The sequence below is a fragment of the Ambystoma mexicanum genome, chromosome 14 (genome assembly GCF_040938575.1).
Source record: "Ambystoma mexicanum isolate Mex_15411 chromosome 14, UKY_AmexF1_1, whole genome shotgun sequence".
Lineage (NCBI taxonomy): Eukaryota > Metazoa > Chordata > Amphibia > Caudata > Ambystomatidae > Ambystoma > Ambystoma mexicanum.
Window position 1 is genome coordinate 169,548,753 of NC_090940.1, and position 25,959 is coordinate 169,574,711.

At 46.3% G+C, this 25,959-nt stretch overlaps 1 protein-coding gene across 1 annotated transcript in view; it reads left to right on the forward strand.

Moving 5' to 3' along the window:
• GANC (glucosidase alpha, neutral C) overlaps window positions 1–25,959 on the forward strand; it is a 730,404-nt gene that overhangs the window by 341,953 nt on the left and 362,492 nt on the right. Inside the window, 2 exon segments of the mRNA XM_069638822.1 lie at window positions 4,897–5,077; window positions 19,320–19,473. Coding sequence (XP_069494923.1) covers window positions 4,897–5,077; window positions 19,320–19,473 — 335 coding nt within the window.

Consider the following 25,959-nt stretch of genomic DNA (forward strand, 5'->3'; position numbering starts at 1 on the left):
CCCTGGCGGCGGGGGGTGGGGGTGATAGGGGACATGAGTGGGGGCCTGGTGGAGGGTGCCCCTGGATGCTGGGGGGTGGGGGTGGTGGGAGACATGAGTGGGGGCCTGGTGGAGGGTGCCCCTGGTGGCTGGGGGGTGGGGGTGGTGGGAGACATGAGTGGGGGCCTGGGGGAGGGTGCCCCTGGTGGCTGGGGGTTGGGGGTGGTGGGAGACATGGGTGGGGGCCTGGTGGAGGGTGCCCCTGGTGGCTGGGGGTTGGGGGTGGTGGGAGACATGGGTGGGGGCCTGGTGGAGGGTGCCCCTGGTGGCTGGGGGTTGGGGGTGGTGGGAGACATGGGTGGGGGCCTGGTGGAGGGTGCCCCTGGTGGCTGGGGGTTGGGGGTGGTGGGAGACATGGGTGGGGGCCTGGTGGAGGGTGCCCCTGCACTGCTGGGGGGTGGGGGTGATAGGGGACATGGGTGGGGGCCTGGTGGAGGGTGCCCCTGGATGGTGGGGGGTGGGGGTGGTAAGAGACATGGATGGGGGCCTGGTGGAGGCTGCCCCTGGTGACTGGGGGGGTGGGGGTGGTGGGAGACATGAGTGGGGGCCTGGTGGAGGGTGCCCCTGGTGGCTGGGGGGTGGGGGTGGTGGGAGACATGGGTGGGAGCCTGGTGGAGGGTGCCCCTGGATGGTGGGGGGTGGGGGTGGTGGGAGACATGGGTGGGGGCCTGGTGGAGACTGCCCCTGCACTGCTGGGGGGTGGGGGTGCAGGGGGACATGAGCAGGTGTGCAGGGTAGTCCCCTGTTTTGTGGGCTGCCTGCAGGGGCCGTGGAGGGTGTACAGAGAACACCTGTGAGGACCCACCCAGCCTAATTGCGTGTGATAATTCCCGCACACCCCTGTAATACACGTACCTGGCCAAATCGCATGTGAGAATTCCCGCGCACCCCTGTAATACACGTACCCAGCCAAATCGCGTGTAGAACTTCCCGTGTACCCCTGTAATACACGTACCCAGCCAAATCGCGTGTGATAATTCCCACGTACCCCTGTAATACACGTACCCTGGCCAATCGCGTGTAGAACTTCCCACGCACCCCTGTAATACACGTACCAAGCCAAATCGCGTGTGATAATTCCCGCGCACCCCTGTAATACACGTACCTGGCCAAATCGCATGTGAGAATTCCCGCGCACCCCTGTAATACACGTACCCAGCCGAATCGCGTGTAGAACTTCCCGTGTACCCCTGTAATACACGTACCCAGCCAAATCGCGTGTGATAATTCCTGCGTACCCCTGTGATACACGTGCCCTGGCTAATCGCGTGTAAAACTTCACACATACCCCTGTAATACACGTACCCTGGCTAATCGCGTGTATAACTTCACGCGTACCCCTGATATGCACGTTACCCGCTTTGCGTTCCTTGTTTGGCAGCCCTGTAGACTGGTCCAGGGTTAGCGCAGCCCTTTGCGATGATTTAGCGATTTTGATGGCTTTTCCTTGCGCGAGGGCGTTCTTGGGGGCGTTACTGGCGCTGCTGCAGGGTCGCTGCGATACTCTGCGCCACGGCTGGTTTGGGAGCCTAAAATCCATGAATACGCTGTGCGCGGAAATCGGTTTTGGCGCACGTGCCTGGCGCAGACAATCGCACGCGGACACTCTGCGCCAGCCGCTTGCGACACTTTTCTGCGAAATTCTATGAATTACCCTGTAAATCTATAAATGAGGAGTTACTAAAGGATACATATTTCACTGCACAATAGGGCAAAGTCAAAGGAATAAAGAACACAGACAAACTGGACTGCACAGAAAAAGGAAAGCACCGGGAAGTGCTGACTGCAAAAACAGAGGAAGACAGAAAGGGAATCCAGGAAGCAGAATTGACTAATAAGTACACCAAATTCGAAATCTATGGAAAAGGGATCAAGAAATTAGAAGCTAGGAACTAGACACTAAGCTAAGAACAAGGAACAAGAGACAAGACACAACCAGGAACACTGCATCAATGACCAGCTCTGGACTGAAGCAATCTGAAGCTTTTAAAGCTGGCTAACAAGCATACGCCTCATGTGTGCTGCTCGCTGCACCTGCCAGCCACAGGTGCTGCTTATCCTCCACCCAACCCTGTCCTAAAAGGGTGGAGATGAAGCAGTGGGCCAGGCATTCTGGGAAGCATACTCCTTAGATTAAAGCAGCATATACAGCCTGCCAAAAAACCTGAATGGATCTGGAAGGGAACTAACATGGAAAATAAGGATTTAGCACTCCCAGTTCACCACAGCATTGTTGCATGAGGTCCGGAAGGAAAGTCCAGTAGAGAATAAACCCAAATCAGGCCCCCACATGGCGTGAAGGGAACAAATCGTGGGGGAAAGCTTTCAAAATGTATGCTTCCTGCCGCGCAACCTCTGCAATGAGAATTCCTAGAGGAAGAGACCCTCCAGGACCGGCAACTGGTCGACCTCCGACAGTGGTCCCGGCATCTGTACTCTCCTCCAGTTTCTGCTTCGGTTGCGAACTACGGCTATTCTACCGCATGCTGCTACTTCTCTCCTCCTTTTTCATGGCCTGCACCAGAGGGGGTCTTTTAAGCCTCTCAGTCTCCCTCGGGTGCAGGTAATGTTGACTAATTGACTGCACTTTGCAGTATCGTGACTCTGAAGCCCTCTTCTTTGTCCCAGTACTTTGGGAATTGTGGGACTTGGAGTCCACAGTGAAAAAAAAGTTTTTCTTATGGGAATATTAACACCACGTTCATTTCTTTCTTCAATTAGTACCCTGCGAGGGGGGAATCAGAATGAAAAGAACCATTCTGATTGGCCCTCGCCGGGGCATTACACGGCCGGGAATCCCTCGGATTCCACGCCTTTGTCCTTGGCGGGGGCGTGGCAGCCCCTCAGCCAATAAGGAGGCTTGAAGCGGGGCCATCCCCACTCCGAGCCTCCACACGGCTGGAGGCCGCCTCCGTCCCCCGCCGGGGATTCAGGTAGTTTTTTTTTCCCCATCCCCTCCCTCCCCACCCACCTACTTTCTGCCTGTTTTGTCCCCGGCAGGAGACGATGGCAGCCTCCACACGGCTGGAGGCTTCCATCGTCTCCTGCTGAGGACCCAGCTAGGTTTTCTTTTTTTTTTTTTTTCCCTGCCAACCCCACTTACCTTCTTCTCTTTATTTTTCGGGAGCGGACGCGCTGGGAACAGAAGTGTTCCCAGCACGTCTACTCCTGATGGCTGCCATGGAAAGGGAAAACGGATTCTGTGTTCCCTTCCCTGGCGGGCATTTTGTCAGTCTTTTTTTTTTTTTCTGTTCCGAAACGCCATAGCGTTTCGGGACAGAAAAAAACTGCTTTTAGTACCCCGGTCTCGCAGATCTTGTGGGCCGGGGTACTAATAGCAATATACCCCTCGTGGCAGGGGCATAACCGAGTCGGGTAATGCCCCGGGGCCTTCGTTAAGACCCTTGCTTCCCTCAGGCCTATAACTATGGGCCCAGGGCATTACCTGACTCGGTAATGCCCCCACTGCTCGGGGCATATTGCTTAATTATATTCCCCAAAGGAGTATCGTAATGATTTAATGAAAGATTTAGCTTTACAGAGGAATAGCGATCTTCAGGGCCTAAAATGGGAATATTTAAAGACTCACCTTTACTATTCTCTGGGTATCATGAGAACTTTTACCTCTATGAGTTGCCTCGGTTTTAAAAGGGGTTTTATTTCACCCAACGCGTAAGAGGTTAGGAATGTTTTTGTCCAGCTTAAGATGATCAACTTGGGGAGTTAAAAGCTCTCGCTGACAGCAAGCCATTACATATTTTGGCATCACTGATATTTCTTCCCTAGAGGAAGACAAATACTGCGTCTCACCAAACAGAGGCCTCCTGTTTCCCTAGAGGCCTAATCCTGCCAGGTGATCCTCCCGGCTAATACCACCCCCATGGTCAGGACCAGGCTGCATCTGCCGTCCCCTGGGCACCTGGGAGGATTCTTTAGGTTGGGTTTTTGTGAGGGCTCTGCAGGATTCATCACACCTCTTAAACGTTGTCTCCATCTTCTGAAAACGACTTTCCACTACTACCAGAAACTTTTAGAGACATTAAACTATTGCTGCTTATTGTATACATTGATCTTACAAAGTTTTACTACCTATGAATGTAGAGATTTGCCTTTTGTCTTATCTGCATAGGGATTATATTTTCTTAAAAATATATTAGGTGAAAAATCTCTGAGGTTGTGTTTAGCAAAGTGTTTGCTCTACCTTTGGACCATCCTGCTCCCCTCCCGAGAGTTAGGCCTGGGCTGCCCTGACACACTGCCCCTCGGAGAGTCCGGTGTAGATGAAGGAAACTCTGTGAATCAATGTAGGTGACTGTACCTGGACTGTAGAAACGGCACCTAAAGAAAATCTCCTAAAAGCAGCGATGCAACCGAACAAGAGCGATAAAATGTGAATGAGTAATCAATAAGCCCTTTGCACAGCTAAAGCCTATGACTTAGAGCTATGCCATAAGTGTGTTTCATGAGCATCTTTGTTTGACTGGTAAAATCGTGCATCAACAGAGAATTTGATGGCACATGCTGAAAAAAGTTGTGTTTAAAAATGCCTTTCACAAAAGCATCGCCCAAATATATGGTCATTTAAAAAAATATATTGGGCAGTGGGTAAAGGGGCAAAAATAAACAACACTAAAGAAGGTAAGGGGGAGAAGGTAAAAGGGGGAAGGCTGAAGGGCACCGGGGAGGAACCCTCCATTAAGATATATGTTCTAAAAAAAAAAAAACGAATGGCCAAAAACAGCAGAATTTGGTAGGTGCTTTTGACTAAGACATTATATTAAGCACCATTATTAATCAGAACTATACGCTCATGTGCTATGATATAACATATTACAGCAACTGTATTTGTTTTTTCAGTGATAAGGATGCATACAGACTATATAACCTGGATGTTTTTGGTCACAAGCTTCATGACAAAATGGGCATTTATGGGTCCATTCCGCTGCTCGTGGCACACAAATTGGAACGAACCATCGGTGTCTTCTGGCTGAATGCCTCAGAGACCTTAGTGGAGATCAGCACCAAAGCTACAGTAAAGGTGAGCTTTAAGGAGAGACATCACTGTTTGCATTTACAGTTGTATACCCTTAGCTATATTTTGCTACCTATAGCAGAGGTCTGCAACTGTTGGCTCTTCAGATCTTTTGGAGTACAACTTCCATCTAGCCTAGCTAATATAGTCAATGGTGAGGGTTCATGGGAGCTGTAGTCCAAAAGACCTTGAGATCCTCAAATTGCTGAACAGGGAGATTATTACAGAGAATTCTAATGGTCTCCACTTCCCTTCAAACAAACCCTCTTCCTTAATCCATCGACCACAGTATATTTTTCTACCATGTCCTTATGGCCCCATTATCTATAGTCCTCAACCCTCATCCACTTCCAGTGCTTAATTTGTAAAAAACAAAATAACCGCCAGGGCCCAAATATTTTTTAGCACTCCTGTCACACTGCAGGTGGCCACCACTGCTGCCACCACCCATAGCTTCTCCCCACAGTGTTGACATATTTGGGGCTACACTACAGCTTGCAACTGCTCATTGTGGTTGATGGATGCACTGACTATCACCACTTCATAATTAAAGTGAGTCGGAGACAATAAGTGCAGAGGCTCAAAGATAAGTGCCAGGGCTGAGCTGTGGCAAACACCCCCACAAATTAGGCACTGACAACTTCTTTTCTCTCAGGCCTTTAGTCGTTGTATGTGGAATGGAGCTTCCTACATGCCTCCACGTGAATCACTGACACTTCGTCTATCGGTTTATAGTGATTGCATTGAATGCAAGCAACAACAAAAAAAGCATTGAATGCATTTTTTTTAATGGGGGGTCCCCCGGAACCCCTGTTTTTTTACCCCTTAAAACACATTATAATTAGAATAAACCCTTTACCTTTGAAAGAAATGCGTTCAATGCTTTTTTTCGATGCATTTTTTCGATGCTTTTGGCATTCAATGCTTTGTATTCGATGCAATGCCTGGATACCTGTCTATCGCATGCATAGCTCCTCCTCGAAGGAGTAGACGTTAAAGGAGCAGGATAAGAAAAAAGGTATGTGATGAACACACTTAAAACTCACCTCTAGGGAATGAGAGTGCCAACAATCATATAGAAGTCAGGAGCAGAAACAAGTCAGGTGTGGATAAATATAGTAACAAAGAATAGCTGAAAAAGAAGGTGGAGAGAGAGAGGGTGTTGTGGTGAAATAGAGCTGTAGATGCAATAGAAGAACAAAGGGGTTTTATAATACAATAGGAAACAGAAAAGCTGAATAAAGCGAGGCAGACACCAGAGGAAAGGCATGAGCCAAGTGAAGACAAAGGCAGGTGAGGTGCCTTGAAAAAAAAGATGACCAGAGAAGTGAGGATTGGGGAAATGCGTGGGTGGGCACGTGAGAGGGATTTATTTGGTTGCACTGCATAAAATAAACCAGGCAGGAGCCTGCACAGAGCCCATACAGTTTAGGGTGAGATCCTGTGCAGGATCCTGTCCAGCGCCTTATTGGGTATGGGCACCCATGTAAAGAGTGCAGGTGCACACAAATTGAGTGTGTACCTCGTCTCCAGAGAGGGCTCCCTCATGGGGTAGTGATCTTGCCTGACACTCCCAGACAGAATATTGGTAGACCACCTGTCCTTGGAGGGAGGCGTAGACAGGGTAGGGTCTGAGCGGGCAAGGCCCACTCAAAATCTGTAAATGCTCACTCAGCAGCGCTGTGTGGGTGGCCATTTGCAGATTTCAATGTAATTCCGATTGGGCCCAACTACATTATCTTCAGGCCCCATGTGTTGGACAATCCTAGCTACACCTCTGGTGTTGAGGGGGATAGCATAAGGTCCCCCTCCTGAAGATGACCTCACTCCCCTTGATGGAGATCCAAGAGGGAGAGGAACACTGCTGTATTCTGCTACCAAAGGCTCCCTTTGGAATGGGGAAATGGGGAAAGGTACAACATGTATACCTTCCCATCACGGGGGACACATTGGGCCTCATTACGACCCAGGCGGTAAAGCCTGGGTCGTACCTTTACCACCATGGCGTAAACTATGTTTACGCCATAGTGGTTGGCGGACTTACCGCCCCATTCCGAGGTTGGCGGGGCGGTAAGTCCCCAATCCCCATTTACCCTTCCCCATTCCCATTTTTGCCCCATAGGGCATAATGGGAGTGGGGAAGGCGTTAATTATGCCACCGTAAATTACGGTGGCGTAATTAACAACAAGGTCCCTTAGCGCCATGGATTTTAACACCTGCTAAAAGCAGGTGTTAAATTCTCCATGGCGCTAAGGGACCTCGGAATCAGGCGGTAAGGGTCGGCGCTGTTTACGCCGCCGTAAACCCCTTACCGCCTGGGTCCTAATGAGGCCCATTGCCTTTGTGTTCGGACATGCAGTTCCCATGGTGTGTGCTTCATGAGGGATCATGTGGTGGTGCAGGGGATTTAGGGCCTGATTCACATAGCGTTTTCAACTGGGAATAAACCATTTTAAAACTCTTTTGTGAATCATCCCCCTGGTGTCTTTCTATTGTCCAAAAGAACATCCCTAGGCAAATAGGGGCACGTCGATTTAGCAAATGCACCGGCAGAGGATTTCTTCTGCTAACGTTTATTTTGTAGATGGGGCCTCAAGACCCACATACCTCCCTTCCTATTAAACAAAACTGCAGCACACAGAAAAAAGGGATCACAGTTCTTCAAAATTCCCAATGGTATGCTATATTCTGCACCCACATAGTGTATGTAGTGGGGTAAACCGAGATCAAATGCACACATTAGACCCACTTTAGAAATAGTTTGGGGAGAAGAACAATAGGACTGGGAGAAGAAGAAATATTGGCGACAAGAAGAGTTCATCAATTTCATTGAATTGGAAGAAGAAGCAGTACGGTGGTTTGTGGTAGGAGTATGAAAGGAAAATTGAAGGAGAAACAATGAGTTTATTGAGAATAGAAAAATAACATCTTAAATAAGGAAGGCAGCATATTATAGGAGCGTAAGAACATGACGTATTTGCATGTTTAAGACAATACAAATCATCTGCAGATAAAAACATAGATGGATTGGTGCTAATTGTCTATGTGTCTATAAACAGCAGGGAGTTGTAGGATAAGCTGATTTTAAATATGGCTTATAGGGGTTTAATTGGTTTTATTGTAGAGTGAATTATCTGTATGACTTTAGCATCACAGTTCGTTAGTAGAGTATGTCAAGAGACAACAATATCAGAAGTAATGCCCCAAGGCTAGTAGATTGAGAAAGGCAGCACATTGTGAAGATTGCTGACGTTAACCACTTATAATGACTGAGAGCTGGAAGACGATGGCTTTTGATAACTGTGACAATGTTGATGGATGTAAGATCCAATGTAACTCAGAGTTTGGGCCTGATTCACAGAACATTTTCCAATGGGATTACGCCATTATAAAACGCTTCTGTGAATCAGTCCCTTTGAGTAGATGAAGATGGAAGAAGAGGCGCACCATATTTACTTATTCATTTGTAAAGCGGGCACAAACCAGCAGGCATCTAGGTGCTGTTGCTTACGTCACGTTACATGCTGCACCGCAGCCATTGGCCGGAAAACAGATGTAGATAGCAGTTGCAGTCAGAGTATACATAGCGTAAGGATGCCAAGGGGATAGCGAGTAACTAGATGCACAGTGTACATGATTAGGCAAACAACCAGGTTTAAGGGCTCTACGGAAAGCCCAGTAAGATATCTCCTCCGTAGGATGAAAGTAAAGAAAGAAATGGATGAGAAAGGTTCCAGCGAAAACTAAAGTTGACAGAAGCAAACACAGATGTGCGTGAGAAACACAAGAGAAACTCAGATATAGGTACTCAGAAGTGAGCAACAATAGAGCATCAGAAATTCATTCAGAGGAAACAGTAGGAAAATTACACTTCTTCCTATTAAAAAGTAACTGATTCCGCACCATGTTGTAGCAGATTGCTTGATCCTGTTTTTGTTAGTGTTTCTTGTTGATGATTTTATTGTATTTTATATGACGTATCTTTGCGTGCTATCATGTTCACATTCAAGCTGTTATTTACCTTTCTGTGACTAATCAATAATAAACAGAAAATATGGTGAAACAGAAGGCAACATATTATCATATGGTGCTTTTGGGTTTATGCTCAGCCTTGCTGTTTTGTGATTTTGTGTTCCATTTGTAAGGAATTCATGGCGGCAACAGTAAAGACAGACACAAGTGATCACAGTTCAAGGGTGTTTACTGAACTGTATAAATGGGTTGGAAAAATGCCTGATCTAAACCTAAATCTAAAATGGGAGCAAGCTACAACCATCAAATAATAATGAGGCAGTCCTAGTGGCATCTTGTCAAATAAAAGGGCCTATATAAAAAAAACTGTTGCCAATCCTTACAGCTAATTTCAAAAAGAGTTTGTGATAATGTTCACAAGAACAGAAAGAAGTGTTAAAAAATGATAAGTCAGGATGTTATAGCCGTGGGTCTCCCTTCCCCACGTTTTTAGCACAGGACAAGGCAGGACCTTTGAGCACAGCACAGTCCTCGGCCTCGCCAGCACGTGGTTACAGTTCCTTTCAACAATGCCAGGACCTTCTGGGGCCAAGTCTCTTTCCAGCAGAGTCTCTTGCCTTAGAAGGCCTGATGAACCATAAACACAAAACAAAAGTTCCTTTGGTAATCTTTCACGTTGGGCGATTGCTCTTCGCCCTTTGGACCCCCCTCAGTCGGGCTCCGTTCCTAATCTTTCACGTTGGGCGATTGCTCTTCGCCCCTTGGATCCCCCTCAGCAGAGCTCCGATCCTAATCTCTCATGTTGGGCGATCACTCTTCGCCCCTTGGATCCCCCTCAGCCGGGCTCCGATCCTAATCTTTCACTTTGGGCGATTACTCTTCACCCCTTGGTTCCCCCTCAGCCTGGTTCCGAACCTTCTTGGAACGTAAGCCTCCCTCAATCAGGTTCACTACAGCCTTTCACTCAAAGAATGTATCATTCAACTGTCTCAGTGTGCCTCATTACAACTGTGCTGGTCCGTTAAACAACAGTGCCGGTAAACCTACCAGCACCGTTGTTACCGGACCGGCACAGTACAACTCTGCGGGCGGGTGCTGTCCCGCTCAACAGGGTCAGACCTGCCAGGCGGGACGGTACCCGCTCGCAGAGTTCTCACGGGAGCACGGGTCCTATTGGACTCCATGGGAATGGGGACGAACAAAATTACCGGCACCTGACTTCCTGGCCGCCAGGGTTGTAATACCCCAGTGTTACCGGGAAGTCAGACGGCAGTCATTTTTTCCGGGTCTGGCGGCAACCCACCAGTATCACCGGCAGGCTTTCCACCAGACCCGTAATGAGGCCCAATGTCTTTTTAACCAACTATCCATTGTGGACATCCCACAGCCAGGTACATACGTGCCGTCACAATGTTCACGGTTATATCACTGTTTTACCCCCTCAACTCGCAGGCATCACTCTCTCGGGTTCACATTTGCCAGTGTTCCAGTTAAATCAGTTTTCTCCAATGTGTCAAAGACGTTCGAGTGTACGAGAGGTTTTGCTTGACCTTTGTAGGACCGCTTTGACAATTCACACTAGCCTCTCCTAAGGCCTCTTGGTTTTTGTAATTTCAACAAAACAACACAACACAACACAAAAAAGGCTTTTGTCAGAGTCCTTCGAATGAGCTTCCCTGCGATGTCTGACCACTCTGCTTCTGAACCTTTTATTAGGGTTTCTTTAAAGTTCAATTATACAAGTTCTTTGTTCAACAAGGTTGCTGCCTATAACCTTGGGCCCAGCACAGTTCGGTTTTACTATCTGTCTTCTCTTGACTCACCGGCTGTGCTGAACTGTTGGAGTTTCCTGTCTCGGGAGTCATGGACGACACCACAATGGCAAATGCTTCTCCCCACTTTGACCATCAGCGAGGGAGGGCCCCATGTGCCGCTGACACCTGTTACACCAAATGCCACATGGACTAACCGGTTTTATGCTTTCCCTTTCGGAGGCTTCGCAGATCTGAGTTGTAAAGGGCAAGGGCAGTTCCCTCTTAGTCATCCCTCCAGGTCTCTCTGCCTTTCTCCTCCGCTTGAACTGCTGGTCAGGAAAAGCGTGCTCGAAGTATGCTTTCCTGCTCTGTCTTTTATCCCTGTGGGGAAGGGAAAGGGCCGTCAGGTGTGCATAGTTATTGTTAATTGCCTGACTCTATCTGACCCTTGTGTTGGGACATGTCAGGTAAATGGCCCTAGTGTTGGTCTGTTATTTATCTCGGTGTAGGAAAGTGTTCATGTTGTAAAAGGGGGGTGGGTGTAGAACTTCTGAGTAGCCTACGAGGTAGGATGGGAAAAGGTGTTATTGTTACTGTTACTTTGAAATTCTGAGCAATAGACAAGCTCAATTCGAATATTTCAACAAAGGGCACTAACCTGGTCAGTATGACGGTCCAGAAGCAGTAATGGCAGAAAGCAAGAGACTCCCTGAGGACCCTGCTCCCCCACCACAACAGAAACCCCGAGCACGAACCCCGGGGAAACCCTTTGGGGAAGAAAACCCTGAACGATATGAAGGAGTGCCCCTCAGGTGGATGAGTACTTCTGACGTGGATTCTCTGCGGTACGGAAGCCTGGATTCTACGGGGTAGGGAGAACGATAGGTGAGTATGAGAAAGGAGAGAGATAAAATTAATGAGATGGAATTAAAGGAAGAAGATCTTACGGGAAATCCAATACAGGAAAAGGGCGTTAAATGGGATGAAGAGACACCTTGGAAATGGAATCCGCCTGGAATCGAAATCCCAGAAATCCTGGAGGTTCCTACAAGATGGAGGTGAGTGAGTAAGGGTATTTGGGAAAAGTAAATGCAGAATAAGGAAAGGAATGACTCACTGTTTTAGAAAGGATTGGGATTGAGCGTTCACCCGACCGGTGACTGGGGAGCAGAGGATCGGCTGGATCAGAAGGACTCGGAAGTACGGGCTGACTCAAGCGGGTCGAGAGGGACTGACGCTGCAAAAGGGTTCTGAGATAGTGAGAAATAACAGTAAAGATATTAGCTTTGAAGGGGAAGGAAAGTAAGTTCAGAGGAATAAGAATATCCCTGGAAACGAACTTACGGAGCGTCTCTGCTAACAGTAGCGATGCGACGAAGAGAGCCTCACTGGTGTTTTAATGGGATCACATGACTTGCAATCGACGTCCGTTGCGGACGTATAACGACTAGACTGCTGATACTTGCATAGGCAGGATTGTCTGTCCTTAATGTGACGGAACGTTGTATTGATCCACAAAGCCTTCTTTTGTAGAACAACGACCATTGCCTAAAAGGTGTAACAGTATGCCCCCTCCTCCTGGGTGGAGACCCGGGTTTCCCCGGGTGAAGACAAAAGAATCTTCGCACCAGGAGAGGCAGGTTCCCAAGTTCTTTCCGCTGGAGAGTAACCTTTCCAGTCTATGAGGAATTGAAGGCGACCCCTATGGTAGCGAGAGTCGCAGCTCTTGGCCACCTCATATTCAGTCCTGTATTGGTGATTATCGGGGAAGGTTTGTGTCTTGTGGATCGTTGGAAACGGTCTTTCACAGCGAGCTTCAACTGTGACAGATGAAATACTGGGTGAATCTGAGACCAAGAAGGTGGTAATGCTAACCGAACTGCTGTAGTTCCCACTCGGGACAGTATCTTGAAAGGCCCAAAAAACCTTGGGGATAATTTGGAGGGAACCAAATGTTTAGGAAGAAAACGAGAGGCCAACCACACACTGTTCCCCACATTAAAGGCGGGCATCTCACGGCGATGTTTGTCAGCATAAAATTTGGCTCGGTCTTGTGCTGTTTGAAGGACCACCCGGGCCAGTCGCTGAGCTGACTAAATATCAGCTATGAGGCAGTCAACTCCAGGTAATTTGGATGAGGAAGGAGAAGTATTGGGTACAAAGGAAGGATGAAACCCATATGAGCAGTAAAAGGGACTAGCTTTGAGAGTGGAGTGTTTGGCATTATTGTAAGCAAATTCCGCTAGTGGTAATAGTTCTACCCAATCATCCTGAGCTGCAGACACAAAACAGCGTAGATATCCTTCCAGCGTCTGATTAAGACGTTCGGTTTGCCTGTTGGTTTGGGGATGGTATCCAGAACTCAGAGCCCTCTTAACACCCAAAACGTTACACAGACTTTTCCAAATTTGTGAAGTGTATTGGGGCCCTCTGTCTGACACTATGATCTCGGGTAGACCATGACGAGAAAACACCTCTGCAATGAATATTTTGGCCATCTGAGCTGCTCCTGGAATTTTGGTTAGAGGGGTGAACTGTGCTAGTTTTGTGAAATAGTCTATGGTGACCATAATAGTGGTAAAATGTGACGAGGGTGGAAGATCCACAATGAAGTCCGTGGATATTATCTGCCAAGGTCTTTCCGGTATTGGCATGCGAGCGAGAAGACCGAATGGTGGGGCTCATGAGGATTTGGTCTGAAGACATGTAGTGCATGCGCTGACATAATCCCGTACATCAGACAGTATTGTAGGCCACCAAAAATGCTGTTTAATCAGATCAAGGGTGGTTTGAATGCCCCGATGTCCAGCAGCCTTGGAATCATGACACATCTTGAGTACTTCCATTTGGAGTGAATGAGAAGGAATTAAGGCATGGTCAGCATGGAAGTACAACTCCTGCTTCTTGACGAGGTGATGAGTTAGGGCTAGCTTCTCACACAATGACTGATGCTTGATGGTTTCTTGTTTCAGGAGTTGCAGAAAATCGGAGATGACGGCAATAAACCTCGCTTTGGGAAACATTCTCTCAGAGCAGAAACGGGTTGCGACAGGTCTTTTCTGGGATAGAGCATCCGCTCTCAGGTTTTGATTCCCCCGGCAAGAAAGTGAACTCAATCCAATATGGTATAAAGAAATGAGCCCATCTCGCCTGTCTGCTGTTAGTGGTATGGGCTTGTTGTAAGACTTTGAGGTTTTGGTGATCAGTACGAATAATTACGGCAAAGGGTGACCCTAACAATACATGTCTCCATTCTTCAAAGGCTCTCTTAATAGGTATCAAGATAATGAAGTCAATCAAAGCCCTGATCAAACCGTTCAAAAAAGGAGGGGAGTGCTGTATGGAGGACCACTTAGAAGCGGTGCACAATATATTTAAAGCCCTACACATACCCAACAAACAATACAGACAATACTTTCACTTAACTCTGAATGCTCCCGCAGCGAGCATCATCAGGGGATTGAATGAACAAGAGAACATGTCATTGGCAGAATTTGAAAAAGAGATTAGGCATCATTTATTTCCATTCCAGTCATTACAGAAGGCAAAGAAAGTTGCAAACACGATTACAGCTGGGCCAAATAAATCACCTTGGCAATTTCTTCAAGACTTAAAAAGACAATTTTCTCGTTTTGATGTATCTTTTAATCCCAATTCCAATGAGTTTAAAACTGCCTATTTTTATGGCTTGAAGAAAGACATTATGGGGCCGATTCATGGAACAAATGTGCACTGAAAATCGCAGCGCAAGCAGGCGCAAGCTGGCGCAAGCGTGAAAAAGCATGCGCACGCGCACGCGTGCAATTCATGGAAGGCCCTTTGTGTGTTTACCACAGGATGTGTGCCAATTCCGTGTGTGGCACACACGGGTGCACAGGTCATTGCCACATCCAGAACATCCAGAATACACCTCCTTTTCTAGCACTGAGTAATGTTCTTCTGAAGGGGTGAAAGTCTTTGATAAATAGGCAATGGGTCTTTCGTCCCCCTGGTCTGTCTTTTGTAGGAGAACGGCTCCTAGAGCCTGATGGGAGGCGTCTGTCTCGACAATAAATTGTCGCTACTGATCCAGATGAAGCAAAATGGAGGCTGAGGTAAACAATTTCTTTAGGGTTTCAAAGGCTTGTTGGGCTAATGGATCCCAGGAGAACGCTGTTCCTTTCTTGAGTAATCGAGTGATGGGTAGAATAGTTTCTGAGTAACCAGGAATGAATTTACGATAAAAGTTTGCAAACCCCAGAAACCTTTGGACCTCTTTAATGGTTGACGGTGAAGGCCAATCTAAGACAGCAGAAACCTTTTTAGGATCCATGGAAATTCCCTTAGCGGAAAGTACGAATCCGAGGTAAGTGATTTGAGTCTTATGAAATTCACATTTCTCCGCTTTGCAGTATAGCTGGTTGGCTTGTAAGCGTTTTAGGACGATGTTGACATGCTGGATGTGATCCTCTGTATTAGTAGAAAAGATCAGGATGTCATCTAAATAGATGATAACAAAATGAAGGAGAATGTCCGAAAATAGATGGTCCATAAACCGCTGGAACACAGCAGGAGCGTTAACTAGACCAAAGGGCATTACTTGGTACTGGAAATGCCCAAAGGGAGTACAGAAGACAGTCTTCCATTCATCGTTTGGTGCAATTCGAATAAGGTGATATGCCCCTCTAAGGTCCAATTTCATGTAGAGGGTAGCACCACGAACCACTTCAAGGATGTCATTTATCAAAGGCATAGGGTGCTTGTCTGGTATAGTGATTTTGTTAAGACCTCTGTAATCGATGCAAGTTCTTCTGTGTCTTTCTTCAGAATGAAGAACTCATGCACCAGCAGGCGATTTGGACTCCATTATTAAGCCGTTCTGAAGATTGGCCTGTAGATATTCTTTCAGGGCATTCTTCTCTCTTTGAGAAAGAACATACATGCATCCAAACGTTATAGGTTGATCTGGAAGAAGGTTGGTATGACAATCGTCTCGTCGATGTGGAGGAAGAGAAGGAATTGTGGTGTAGCAAAGACTCCCAGATAGCGTTGGTGACAGGAGGGAATCAATACTAACTGACCTATGTAAGGAACAGTGGGAATGTCTGAAACCTCAGAAGGAAGATGTAGGCCTACGGAGTGTAGAGACAGACAATGGGATACACAATATTCTGAGCCCAAAAATAAAGTTCCAGCCTTCCAGTTAATATAAGGATTATGTAGGTGCAACCATGGCAGACGTAAAATGACCGGAAAATGGGCGGCTCGGATTAAATCAAAGACCAAAACTTCCTTGTGGGAGGCAATCAGACAGGTCAACGGAGTGGTCTGTTCCCGGATGGGACCTGAGCTCTAGGGGTTCCCATCCACCCCTTGAATGGGGGTAGTAAAAGTCTTGGAAATCCTAGCCAAACTATTTTTTACTGCCCATTGATTATCCATGAAATTGCTTGCAGCTCCACAATCCAATAAAGCAGGAATCCCCGGTAAAGTCTGGTCTGGTAGGATGATAGTTAGAAAAAGGACTACCATGGAATGCTGGTTATTTAACAGATCCAGTGATGATTCAATCCTAACAGGGTAACTCTGAAGTTGAACTCCTACTGTGGTTTCCCTTACGGTAGGGATTTGGCGTTTCCCGATTGTAGAGGTTTGTTTCTGCGGGGAGGAACAATCGGACAATCCTGTAATATATGAGAATCCGAGCATCAGTACATGCAGAGTCCTAGAGACTTTCGTCTTTCTCTTTCAGTAGCAGGGAGAGGTCCCTTTATGGACCCGATCTGCATAGGTTCTTCCGTGGGGGCCGGTTTGTTGGAAAGTGGAATTGGATCGGGGTTCAGACGAAGCCCTTTCCTTCTTTTCTTCTCATGAGAAAGCTCTTGGAGGCAATAGTTTATTTGCATTGTGAGGGTTATCATTTTGGCCAGATTTCCTGGTCGTGGAAATTTTGACACCTCAACCTTCAGATCTTCAGCGAGTCCCGGTCGGAAGAGAGTCAGTAAACCGTCATCAGGCCATCCAGTTAACGAGGACAATTGTTTGAATAGAGTAATGTATGTCATCAGGTCATTATTGCCTTGTTTAAGGTCCAGGAGTCTTTCCTGTGTGGTGACTGAGATTTCTTGCCGGCTAAACATAGATCTAAGATTATTGGTAAATGCCTGGTAAGAGTCCAAAATGGCATTGCCTGATGTGACTAATGGGGTAGCCCAAGCAAGGGCAGGACCCGTCAGATGAGAGATCAAAAAGCCTACTTTATCCTTATTGGTAGGAAAAAATCGGGATTTGAAGGTGAACTGGACTGTGCAGCTGTCCAAAAATTCCTTTAACTTGTGTCGGTCTCCGTCATATTTGCCCGTGGGTAGGGCTAGAGGAGGGGATTCAGAGAACGCTCTGGCAACTTGTTGCCTTAGTTGAGCATTATCTTGTTTGAGATTCTTCATCTCTAAGGACATGGATTGCATGGCTGCCATGAGCTGCTGCATTTGCTGCTCCATGTCAACGTCCACCGACCAGGCGCACTGGCGTCGCTATCTGTTACTGTTACTTTAAATTCTGAGCAATAGACAAGTCAATTCGAATATTTCAACAAAGGGCACTAACCTGGTCAGTATGACGGTCCAGAAGCAGCAATGGCAGAAAGCAAGAGACTCCCTGAGGACCCTGCTCCCCCACCGCAACGGAAAACCCGCGGGGGAAGGAGCACGAACCCCAGGGAAACCCTCTGGGGAAGAAAACCCTGAACGATATGGAGGAGTGCCCCTCAGGTGGATGAGTTCTTCTGACGTGGATTCTCTGCGGAATGGAAGCCTGGATTCTACCGTTTAAGGAGAACGGTAGGTGAGTATGAGAAAGGAGGGAGATAAAATAAATGAGGTGGAATTAAAGGAAGAAGATCTTATGGGAAATCCAATACAGGAAAAGGGCGTTAAATGAGATGAAGAGACACCTTGGAAATGGAATCCGCCTGGAATCGAAATCCCAGAAATCCCGGAGGTTCCTACAAGATGGAGGTGAGTGAGTAAGGGTATTTGGGAAAAGTAAATGCAGAATAAGGAAAGGAATGACTCACTGTTTTAGAAAGGATTTGGATCGAGTGTTCACCCGACCGGTGACTGGGGAGCAGAGGATTGGCTGGATCAGAAGGACTCGGAAGTGCAGGCTGACTCAAGCGGGTTGAGAAGGACTGACGCTGCAAAAGGGTTCTGAGATAGTGAGAAATAACAGTAAAGATATTAGCTTTGAAGGGGAAGGAAAGCAAGTTCAGAGGAATAAGAATATCCCTGGAAACGAACTTAAGGAGCATCTCTGCTAACAGTAGCAACGCGACGAAGAGAGCCTGGCTGGTGTTTTAATGGGATCACATGACTTGCAATCGACGTCCGTTGCGGACGTAGAACGACTAGACTGCTGATACTTGCATAGGCAGGATTGTCTGTCCTTAATGTGACGGAACGATGTATTGATCCACAAAGCCTTCTTTTGTAGAACAACGACCATCGCCTAAAAGGTGTAACAGTTATAAGAAAGGGGGTAACATGCCTCACCCATTGGTGTCCCACTTCCACTCCCCGAGGACACCTCATCCAGGGGATCCTCCCGCACTGGTCCACCCCCAGGAACTGGACCCAATAATGATGGCCCTGTCCTGGCCACCCGGATGACAGATCCCCGGGCACTAGCAAGTGAGACACCCTCAGGTTTCTCACACATGCCTTTGTCTCATTACACTCACGTTTACTGGTATGCAAAAACCAGGCTGTGTAGCATTCTTTTCTTCACATACTGAGATATAGCTTTTACTTTTGACACAATCCCCCAGTCTGCGCTGGACCCCAGCAAGGCCCTGTAATCTATTGAAGTTTAACACTATCATCCAATAAGCTCTACTGCATTGGTCTTCAACCTTTGGCTCTCCAGATGTTTTGGACTACAACACCCATCAGTGCAAACCAGTGTAGTCAGTGGTGAGGTATCTTGGGAATCACAGTCCAAAACCTCTTGAAACCCACAGGTGCAGACTGCTGCTCCATAGGTTTTTCACTAGGATACTTAAAATACTCTAAAAATGCATGTGGGCAACTATGCATTACTACTTCTGGTGTAAAATAATTTGCTTCACACGGTTTCAAGGTGTGACCTTGTATTTAAAACAACTGCCCTCCTATCGGTCCACATTATCATTTATACCTGGAGGTGATGCAGAGAGGCTGGCTTCAAAATGAAACAGTTGAAAGCTCCTCTATAATCACATACGTATGAAATGTTATGTTGTAGGCTGCTCCAATGCTTCATTTCTGGTTGATCTAACTCAGAGGTCTGCAACCTGTGGCTCTCCAGATGTTTTGTACTATGACTCCCTTGACCCCCCATCTCCCACCATTGACGATGCTGCCTTGTGCTGATGGGAGCTGTAGTCAAAAACATCCGGAAGGCAAAATGTTTCAGTCCCCTACTGTAGCTCAACATTTAATCCTTGCAATGGGATTATCTTTTGTGGGAGGTCGGCGTATTTGAATGCAGTGCCTTTCTTTTACAGCATACACTGTCCAGAGATACTCCAGAGAAAAGCAAGCAACGAGTTGTCCCTGAGACCGACGTGCGCTGGATGTCTGAAAGTGGCATCATTGACGTCTTCCTTTTGATGGGACCTTCCCCCTTTGATGTCTTCAAACAATATGCACAGCTCACAGGTACTGACATTAAAAGGATCTGTAATAGGATAATGCAGTCCTCAGAAATGGAGCCTTGTTTTTTAATTCTGGCCCTCACTAGGGACTTAACCATTTCTAGGACTTTAGTTTGCAAGTGTGTGTAGGTAGAGGGTGAATTGCCTATGATCCACTGATCCGTGGAATTAGGCTACTCAGTCAAGATGTGAATTTACAGCTTCACAGCTACAAATCAAGGGCTTTCATTGCACGGTTGCATCTCCTTGCTGTACAGTATCAACAGTGGCCACAAGCGTCTTTTTGCAGGTTCGCTGTAGGTAGAGAAAATAATAGGGTGACCTCTAACGAAAATGTCTTTTTCAGGCAATTGCCCGCAGGCTGCACATGTAGGCTGTAACGCAAAATGGGTATGTATTTCAGTCTAGCACATCCTCTTTAGCAAAACAATGTATTTACTGGTGTGATTAGAAACTCCTTTCATATCTGTTTTTTTGCACTCATTTTTCTTCAATCAACATTGGATGCTTACATTAATATTGAGTCCCCTTTCAGATCAAGACAAAGTATGCCAACATGATGCTATAAAGCCGGTTCGGCACATGCTCTCATTATAACCAGCCACTCAAGTTTTATTTTTCACTGCCTCCATTGTACTGATAATCATCACACGTTTTTAGACCCTCAGATCAGTTCACCGAAGCACCTTGTGGTTACCAGGCGTCACGTCACAGAATTTCTAGTGAAAGCTACCCATTCCTTAGTTCCTAAGGTAGAGATTCTTTTTTGAACAAACCAAGTATAACAACCTTAAGTTCTCTATAGTCAGCAACATCAATTTCTATGTATTTTATGGTTTAAACCATAGTGAGTGATACAAGATACCAGTGTGCAACCTTGGATATGGTCATATAAATATATCTTACGTTAGCTCCTCAACAAACAGTTAGTCTTGTACGTTGAGACAAATCATACTTCTATATCTGCGACCTGAAGCCGATACCCTACACAAAATTATATATACAGAAATATCATGTTGGTGTAGTGCTATGATCGCAGGCCTAAAGTAAGCATATGAAGCAAAAGAGCAGATGCAGAAAAGTATGTTTTTTACTTGTTAAAGACCTAGACACGAGCTAGGGCAGAATAGCGTGTAGGGCTGTACAAAACACCCCAATCATTCTACAGTTGAAAACAATCTTTGAAGCAAATAGGCCTTTTGTTGAGATGCATTTGGCATCAAATGCCCCAGAGAGCTGCTTATGAAAGAGAGCAGTGAACAGATGGTATATTTTCCATCAGTCATAATATCAGATGTATTTTGGGTCTTGATAAGCCTCAGAGTGCCTAACTACCTAGCCTTAAAGAAATAATCACAGTAGTGCGAGTATGAAAAGACAACAGAATTACCTCTTTTTCCCTTCCTTGTGATCATAACACCCAAAGAAAGGTGTTACAGCACATAGGTCATACTCCCAAATAGAACAGACCTTCTTAAATTGAGCAAACTATGGGTGGTGTTAAATTCATACTCGGGAGGCGAACAAGAGAACATTGTTCATCTGTGACTGTTATTTAAATCAAAACGAAGGTGTACTCTTTCCCCATTTCTAAGGTATGGCTTGGACCTAGGTAACAAAAGAACTTGTCAGTAAGTCTTACAAACCTAACACAGTCCTCTGTTCCAAAAGCCTTTTTCTAACCTAAGTGCTACCACTAATATAAAAAAAAAACATAAAGTGGGCCAGACCAGGTCTTCCTCAATGGCTGAAATGGTGGCTGGCTTCTGACCCCCCACCCAATACATTTCCAGGCCTTGGGCCTGGCTGGATAGTTCAAAGTTCTGTTGGTGAGTCCTCAACTCTATAACATTGTTTCTTTCACTCCACCTGGTGTTTAAGTGTCTCTTGCCCCGTCTTGGGGTCGCTTGGCCTTCTCCCTGCCATTGGGTCCTTTGGTTTCTCAACCTGCCGTGGGGTTTGTATCTTTCACCCCTTCTTTGGGTCATTTGGATTTATCCATGTCAAGGGTGTTCTAGTTTCTCACCCCGTCATGGGGTATTGGATCTTCTTGCAGTAATTTGGTTTTCTCCCTGCCAAGGGCTTTCTGTCTTCTCACCCCACCATGGGGTTTTGCCAGATTTTCCCGATCTAACAGCTCCCAGGAACTGCTGCATACCTTCTGTACGTAGCGGCGTTCCTCGATGGAGGCGATCTGTTAAGCCTTGAATGAGGATCTAGGAGGCTTGAAAATTCTTTCCTCAAGTCCAGTTGACATCGCAGCAAGAGAAAATCCTCAATTGTCGGAGAAATGAAGGCATCGGGAATTCCAGCAGTCTGCCTCCTTCCTCCTAGTAGTCCCAAGTGCAATGATAATAAGAAATTGTAAATGACCTCAGAGGGACATGGAAGTGTAAAGAATAAGCACTTGTTGGGATGAAAGTCATACAGTGAATTGTTCCGAGATTATACATTTCTTATACTTCATCTGCATGCAGGTATCAGTGTTTTATACACAGGCTTTCCGTTTTTCAGTTGAATCCGTTAAACCCTGGAAAAACACCACCGGGAGAAAAGGTGTCTTCTTGGGTTTAAACCAAAAAACCAAGTTTCTCCCCTCTCCAGTGGTGGCTTAGTGTGGGTAAGGGTGGGAGGAGGTTTGGGGTGGTGAAGAGGTGGCACTTGGCATACAATAGGAGAAGGACGCTATTCCCCCCAGTCTGCCTGAATGCTTTCTCTAATTGCTTCCTCTTCTGTATCCTGACCTTATTCAAAACACTGCACATTCTATGTGACATCGTTTTCTTAGTTAACAAAATAATAAAATAGAAACATTTTGCAGCGGTCAGGGGCGATTCTGATGAATTGTAGACACATTTGAGACATTTTTGTGGCTGCCGATTCATATCTCAAAATTGGTGAAAATTCCTCAAAATAGCCCTTGACCATTCCTAGAGCGCCTGTAGACCATACACATGGCAATATAAAGCAACATAAAATATATAGCACATCACACATTTTGTTTGCTGTTTGGTTTACCCATGTCAATTTCTTGTAATATTGCTTTCCAAGATACAATCGAGTATCAAAGCCTCGTGTCACTTCCTGTAACATCATTTTCTGTGATTTCACAATGATGCCAGTACAAATGCAAATTAGGGCCCCTCCGTGTCCTTTGTCACACAGGCCCTCACACTTCATAGACCCTGCCTTGGATATCGATAAAGGACATTCTTCTGTACACAAAGTTGCCTCCGTCCTTTCCAGGGGCAGCGTCTCAGCAACATTTGTTGCCGGTTTTCTTAGTAGAAGTTTGAAGGCTACCTCTTTTGAGAGATTGTTCCCTCAATAGCCTGTCCACTGAGACCATTGTTTATCCCATGATATCTCTACTCCAAAAGGTATGCATGTTAATAAATGCATGTTTTTCTTATACACCGGAAAACGATGATATGCTTGATTATTTTCTGCAAATAAATGTATGAACACTGATATACACCGATTTTTAAATGTTGTGAGAACACTGGAGAAACATAACTGAAATTGACAAAACAAACACTGAAAACCAGAAACCCTATTTGTACAATTCTAGGTCTGAGGATTTAGGTAATTTCAAAGCACATTAGTAGGCGGCCTTTACATCAGGCACCCATGCAGTACCAGGCTCGATGGCCGAGCATCTAGCGGCATTACCCATTCAAGTGACTAGGCGGCCATTACTTTCTAGGTCCGTTGGTTTATTCTGGGGGACTCCCAAAAAGCCTGCTTGAGGATGGTAAACTTAGGCATTGCAGCTTATGCACTGTCTCACCCAAACAATTGGAATAATTCACAGGAGTCTTAGACAGATCTGACACTCGTGGGTAAAACATAGCAACTTCCTCTTGCACGTTGACTTCCGCTCCCTCTGGGTTTCTTTCCTGGGCACCTAGTCCCCTCACATTGGTTAGGTGGGCCACCAACCCAGGATACGTTCTTAAATGTTTTATTCCTTTTAACATTTTGACATAGTTTCCAAATCCTTTGCTTCCATGTACTCTATGGTGGATTTCCTCATTGAAGGTCGTCCACCACATTTCCTAACGCAAGTCCAACAGTGTTGCAGTAAATGGGCTTATCCCACTGACCAGCCTAATAATAAAGTGAAAATATAAGAACGTGTTTGTTCAAACTGCAGTGGGTCTGGAACAAACGCATGCCTATTTTCAGGTGGCAGCAACTTACGCAAAAATGGATAAGACTCAAAATCGGTCTTAAGGAAAAATCGGATCCAGAGTGGCACTTGAAACAAGAATGCCAAGTTGCATATTTGGGCACAAGAGCCCATGCAAGCTGCACAGAATAGGTCAAGAGATGTTGACAATGGGGAGGAACCTTAGAATGTTAGCACATGATGGTTAGCTATTCAGTGTGCAGTGTGTAAAAGCAGTGGGAAAGTGAGTGTGTGCTAAAATGTCCAGAATGGAGCATGGCCAACAGGAAACATAAGGTTGAGTTGCATACATCACTGGTTGGACTTTATAGTATGCTGTGCAATTCCGAGGGCTGCCATGTTCGCAACATCAATCAGGTATGTTTTGAAATTATTGTATCTAATTTGGAGTTTTATAGAGTATGCACTTAATGCTGAGCAGCAGTTTCCTTCCCCCTCGCTTCCCTTTTCTTGACTTTCCTTTCCCTTCCTTCCTCTGCACTTGGGCATGTATGGCTGAATGGACAGTTCCATGGATGGAGGACTGACATTGGTAGATTACTTGAGCTGTGGGGACAGATACAATAGCAAAGTGTAGTGGGGAGGCATTAGTGACAGCAAGAAGGGGCAACACTGACATACATTTGCAAACATACATGTTACAGGATTAACTATTGAATTCTACACATGCTCCAAGATTGTCATTCACTGTATTTGCACCTATGTCCATGTGACAGGACAGGATAAGGGATTGCGGTAGTGGGATGATACTTTTGGAAAGCTCAGGTGCTTCTTCCAGGGAAAGGTGGTGGCTTTTTAGGTCGGTCTTGAGGCCAGATAGAGCAGACATGGGCTTGATGACCTGGGGGCAGGGAGTTCCACTGGTGGGGAATGCATAGGGGGAAGGTGGTATTGCCTTTGCGATTCATGCAGGGGTTGGGGAAAGTTATGGAACTGGTGGTGAAGGGGCTCAGTTTGGTGAAGCAGGTCGGTGGATCGACAGGGTAGAGGCTTCTTAGGGGCACATAATTCCTGGAACACAATGTTTGGGGAATCCTGTGCTTTTGAGCTTGTTTCTGAAATCCATAAGACCTGGGGAGTCCATTTAAGAAGGTTTTCTTTTACCATTCGTTTGCACATTCTTGCTACAAAGACAAAGCAGACTTGTTGCCAGAATCTGATTTCCAAGCAACAAACCATGTCTATAGAAAGAGGACATCACTTGCCCACTGGGAGATTACATGCTTTACCCCTCCACCCTCACCTAATTTCACTGGCTAACACTATATGGCTGAATAATCGGGAATACCTGCTGCATCCCCTATAAAGCAACAATGGCAGTATCAGCGGCATGTCTGGCTGAGAAACTCACTACCTTCACTGTGAGAGATCATGTTTGCTAGCAGCAGAAGCCTTGGCAATATTTGTTTCTCAAAAGTGCCAATATGTCAGGCATTCTTTGTTGAGAGACCCAATTAGAAATCCCATAGTAAATGGGTCACGGAGTCGTGCAATTTCTGTTAAATTACAGAAATCCAAAATGTCCATATGCGTGGCCTCAGATGTGCCCGTACTCAAGGCTGCTTAAACACTGAAGGGGGCTCGGCATAAAGGAGTGGAAGGGGGCTTCAGGTGCACCCTAGTGAAGAAGAAGTTAGTTATGATAAAAGCAGTGGCGCATCTGGCCTGGGTAGGCACGTGCCACCCCTGGAAGCTGATTGGCCACCCCATGTGCCACCCCATTATCCTAAACTATGATCATTATGTGAGTGTGTGTGTGTGCGCTCATACTTCATGCCAACCCTACAAAAGTCAGTGCCCCACTTGGGCCACCCCAGTAAAAAAGAGTCTGGACACGCCACTGGACAAAAGACGGCTATGCATAAAGGAGTAGAAGAAGGGATAGAGGTGCACCCCCGGCGGTGTAGAAGAGGTATGATAAAAGATGGCTCTTCATAAAGGAGTAGAGGAAGAGATACAGGTGCACCCCCCCTACCCCCCGGTGTAGAAGAGTTATGATAAAAGATGGCTCTTCATAAAGGAGTAGAGGAAGAGATACAGGTGCACCCCCGGCGGTGTAGAAGGGGTATGATAAAAGATGGCTCTTTATAAAGGAGTAGAGGAAGGGATAGAGGTGCACCCCCCCCCGTGTAGAAGAGGTATGATAAAAGATGTCTCTTCATAAAGGAGTAGAGGAAGGGTTACAGGTGCACACCCGGCGGTGTAGAAGAGTTACGATAAAAGATGGCTCTTCATAAAGGAGTAGAGGAAGAGATACAGGTGCACCCCCGGCGGTGTAGAAGGGGTATGATAAAAGAT